We start from the raw sequence: 2,353 nt of genomic DNA on the forward strand, positions 1-2,353 counted from the left end.
TCACAAATATGATTATGGTTTTCAAATTACATCAAGATCATCATTTATAGAAATCATCATATTCATCAATCAAAGGTGCAAGCCCTTCACAAACAGCACATATACCAAGCGGGCCTCTGTACTCTTCTCAAACATTCCAACCTTTTCAGGATCCACAACAGCACCCTCACTCATAAGCACTACTACAACCAAGTTATCTTGCTGCACAGACATCTTGTAGTTCATCGTCTCATATACAGTCACACCGTGCACAAGTAAATGGTCCCAATATCTCATATACGCATCTTCGTTCTCAACTTCATTTCTCCCAAGCTGAACCGTAAAAGATGTTGAGGCCATGGATGTGTTCAAATTAACCATACAGACAGAAGTAGGACAGTAAACATAATTGCTGCAATCTTAATTCTTTGAAGGATATCTCAATTCTTTGTAGCGTCATATGCAAGTGGGACTCCTTGATTCCACGTACTTCCAATGATGCCGATAGAGCATTAGAACCCTCTCCAAAACCACCTGCGATTTCCACCAAGCCAACAATCAGATCAGGTGAAAACTAACATCAGGCGTTAACAGATTCAAGAAAAAGAACCGGCTTGACATTGACAAGCACACATACCGCTTCATGGAGGATCAGGTTGGTTTGACAGATGATTACTGGCCACTCTATGCTGTTGCCGGCGGTGTTGGGACTGCCCTTGGATGGAGTTGGTTGTTGTTGTTGGGTTCGCGTGCTATCCAGATGATGAAGGTGTCTGTCCACATTCTTACCACTTATCTTGCTGTCATCAGTGTTTTGTGTTTTTGGGCTCACCAGTTTTTCTGGGGTGTTGTTTTTGCTATTGGAGCAGCTCTGCAGTTTTTGTATATTATATCTGTCATAGATAGACTTTCATTTACGATGTTGGTATTGCAAAAGGCTGTACCTGGAAAAAAGTGGATATAAATCCATTGGAACAAGAGCAAACTTGTTAATTGCTGCTGTTGTTGGGGCTGTCACAGCCGTTACAACTCAGCCCTTGGATACAACCTCTTCAAGGATGCAGACAAGTGCCTTTGGAAAGTCTAAAGGACTACTGAAAACTCTTACCGAGGGCTCATGGAGTGATATATTCGACGGCCTTAGCGTTTCCCTGCTTCTGACCTCAATGACTGCAATTCAGTATACAGTGTTTGATCCGCTGAAGCAGCGAGTGCCGACGAATAAACAATGCACCGCGGATATGACTGTGTTTGTGCAAAATCTTCTACAGCAGATGCAAATTTCCAGTTCCAAGCCGTTAACCTGCAGTAACAATAATTACCAAACAGTGAAATTCCAAAAAATCCCAAATTTGGAATTGGGACAAAAGCGATCAGAAAAGCATATGTTCAAAATTACCGTTTCGAAATCCATCATCAGATAGGAAAAGCACTTCTGAGCGTGGAAAAACACTTCTGAAAGCTTTCTCCTTTGAACACCAATTACACTTTCGAAACCCTAATCGGTGAGATAAATAGGAAGCAAGAAGAAATCAGTAAAAAGGGGAGAGAGCGGCGAAAACTTCTAAGCAAAAAACCTAAACACCACGAACATACCTGGAAGAGGGAGGCGAAATAGTGAAGCTTTAAACTCCATCATCACCGTAGCCGCAACCGAAGGTGAGATTCTTTTGGCTTGAATCTTTCTGGAAGTAGTTGTTAGAGAGAGTGAGACGAAGAGAGAGTGAGACGAAGAGAGAGTGAGACGGAGAGTGAGGCGCAGGAGAGTGAGAGAGCATCGCGAGAGAGAGAGCGGCGGCCGTTAGGGTTTTCATCAAAGGAGGGTTTTTTTCCTTGTATTTTAGTTCAGGCGGGTCAGTTGAGTTCCGACCCGGAGCTCCTAACCCGCGTCCCAAGCCCAAGGGTTTCCCATGTAGGCCATTCGTTCGTGGGCCTTTTTCTTTTTTTATTTTTTTATTGAAATTTCTTCATTTAATTTGTGTCTTATTCTGTTGGGTGAAGATTTCTTCTAACTAACCGCCTTTGGCCTGGTGGTTGAGACTCTTCCCATCTCCCATTAGGTCACCAGTTCGATTCTGGGCTTAGGCATTCTGTTCTCATTTTATTTATTTATTTAAGATTTAATATCAATTAGGATTTGGGTTAATTAGATTTTGTAGGATATAATTAGAAATTTAAATTAGATTTAGGTTTAGAATAAAATACTGATTAATTAGGATTTTTAAGTTTGATTAGGTTTAATTAGGGTAGTCCACTAGTTTCCTATTTATTAGTTTTTTTTTGGTTTTTAAATTCTTTTTTTAATTTATCTTAGTTTATATATTTAAGTTAGTTCTAAAATAATGATTAGTTAGTAAGTGGTCTGGTGGAGGGG

General features: G+C 40.5%; 1 protein-coding gene across 1 annotated transcript; it reads left to right on the forward strand.

Moving 5' to 3' along the window:
• Nucleotides 1–622: 622 nt before the first annotated feature.
• On the forward strand, nucleotides 623–1,403 carry LOC127078805 (peroxisomal adenine nucleotide carrier 1). The gene is made up of 2 exons (XM_051019231.1): nucleotides 623–861; nucleotides 917–1,403. The coding sequence occupies exons 1-2, from the start codon at nucleotides 623–625 to the stop codon at nucleotides 1,401–1,403; spliced, it is 726 nt and encodes a 241-aa protein (XP_050875188.1).
• Nucleotides 1,404–2,353: the final 950 nt, after the last annotated feature.

Source organism: Lathyrus oleraceus, chromosome 5 (assembly GCF_024323335.1).
Source record: "Lathyrus oleraceus cultivar Zhongwan6 chromosome 5, CAAS_Psat_ZW6_1.0, whole genome shotgun sequence".
Lineage (NCBI taxonomy): Eukaryota > Viridiplantae > Streptophyta > Magnoliopsida > Fabales > Fabaceae > Lathyrus > Lathyrus oleraceus.

Excerpts from the sequence above, each read along its gene's own strand:
- LOC127078805 (XM_051019231.1), top strand. The coding sequence starts at position 623 with ATGGAGGATCAGGTTGGTTTGACAGATGATTACTGGCCACTCTATGCT. Across the intron at positions 862-916 it reads GGAGCAGCTCTGCAGTTTTT|GCTGTACCTGGAAAAAAGTG; the intron begins GTATATTATATC and ends GTATTGCAAAAG.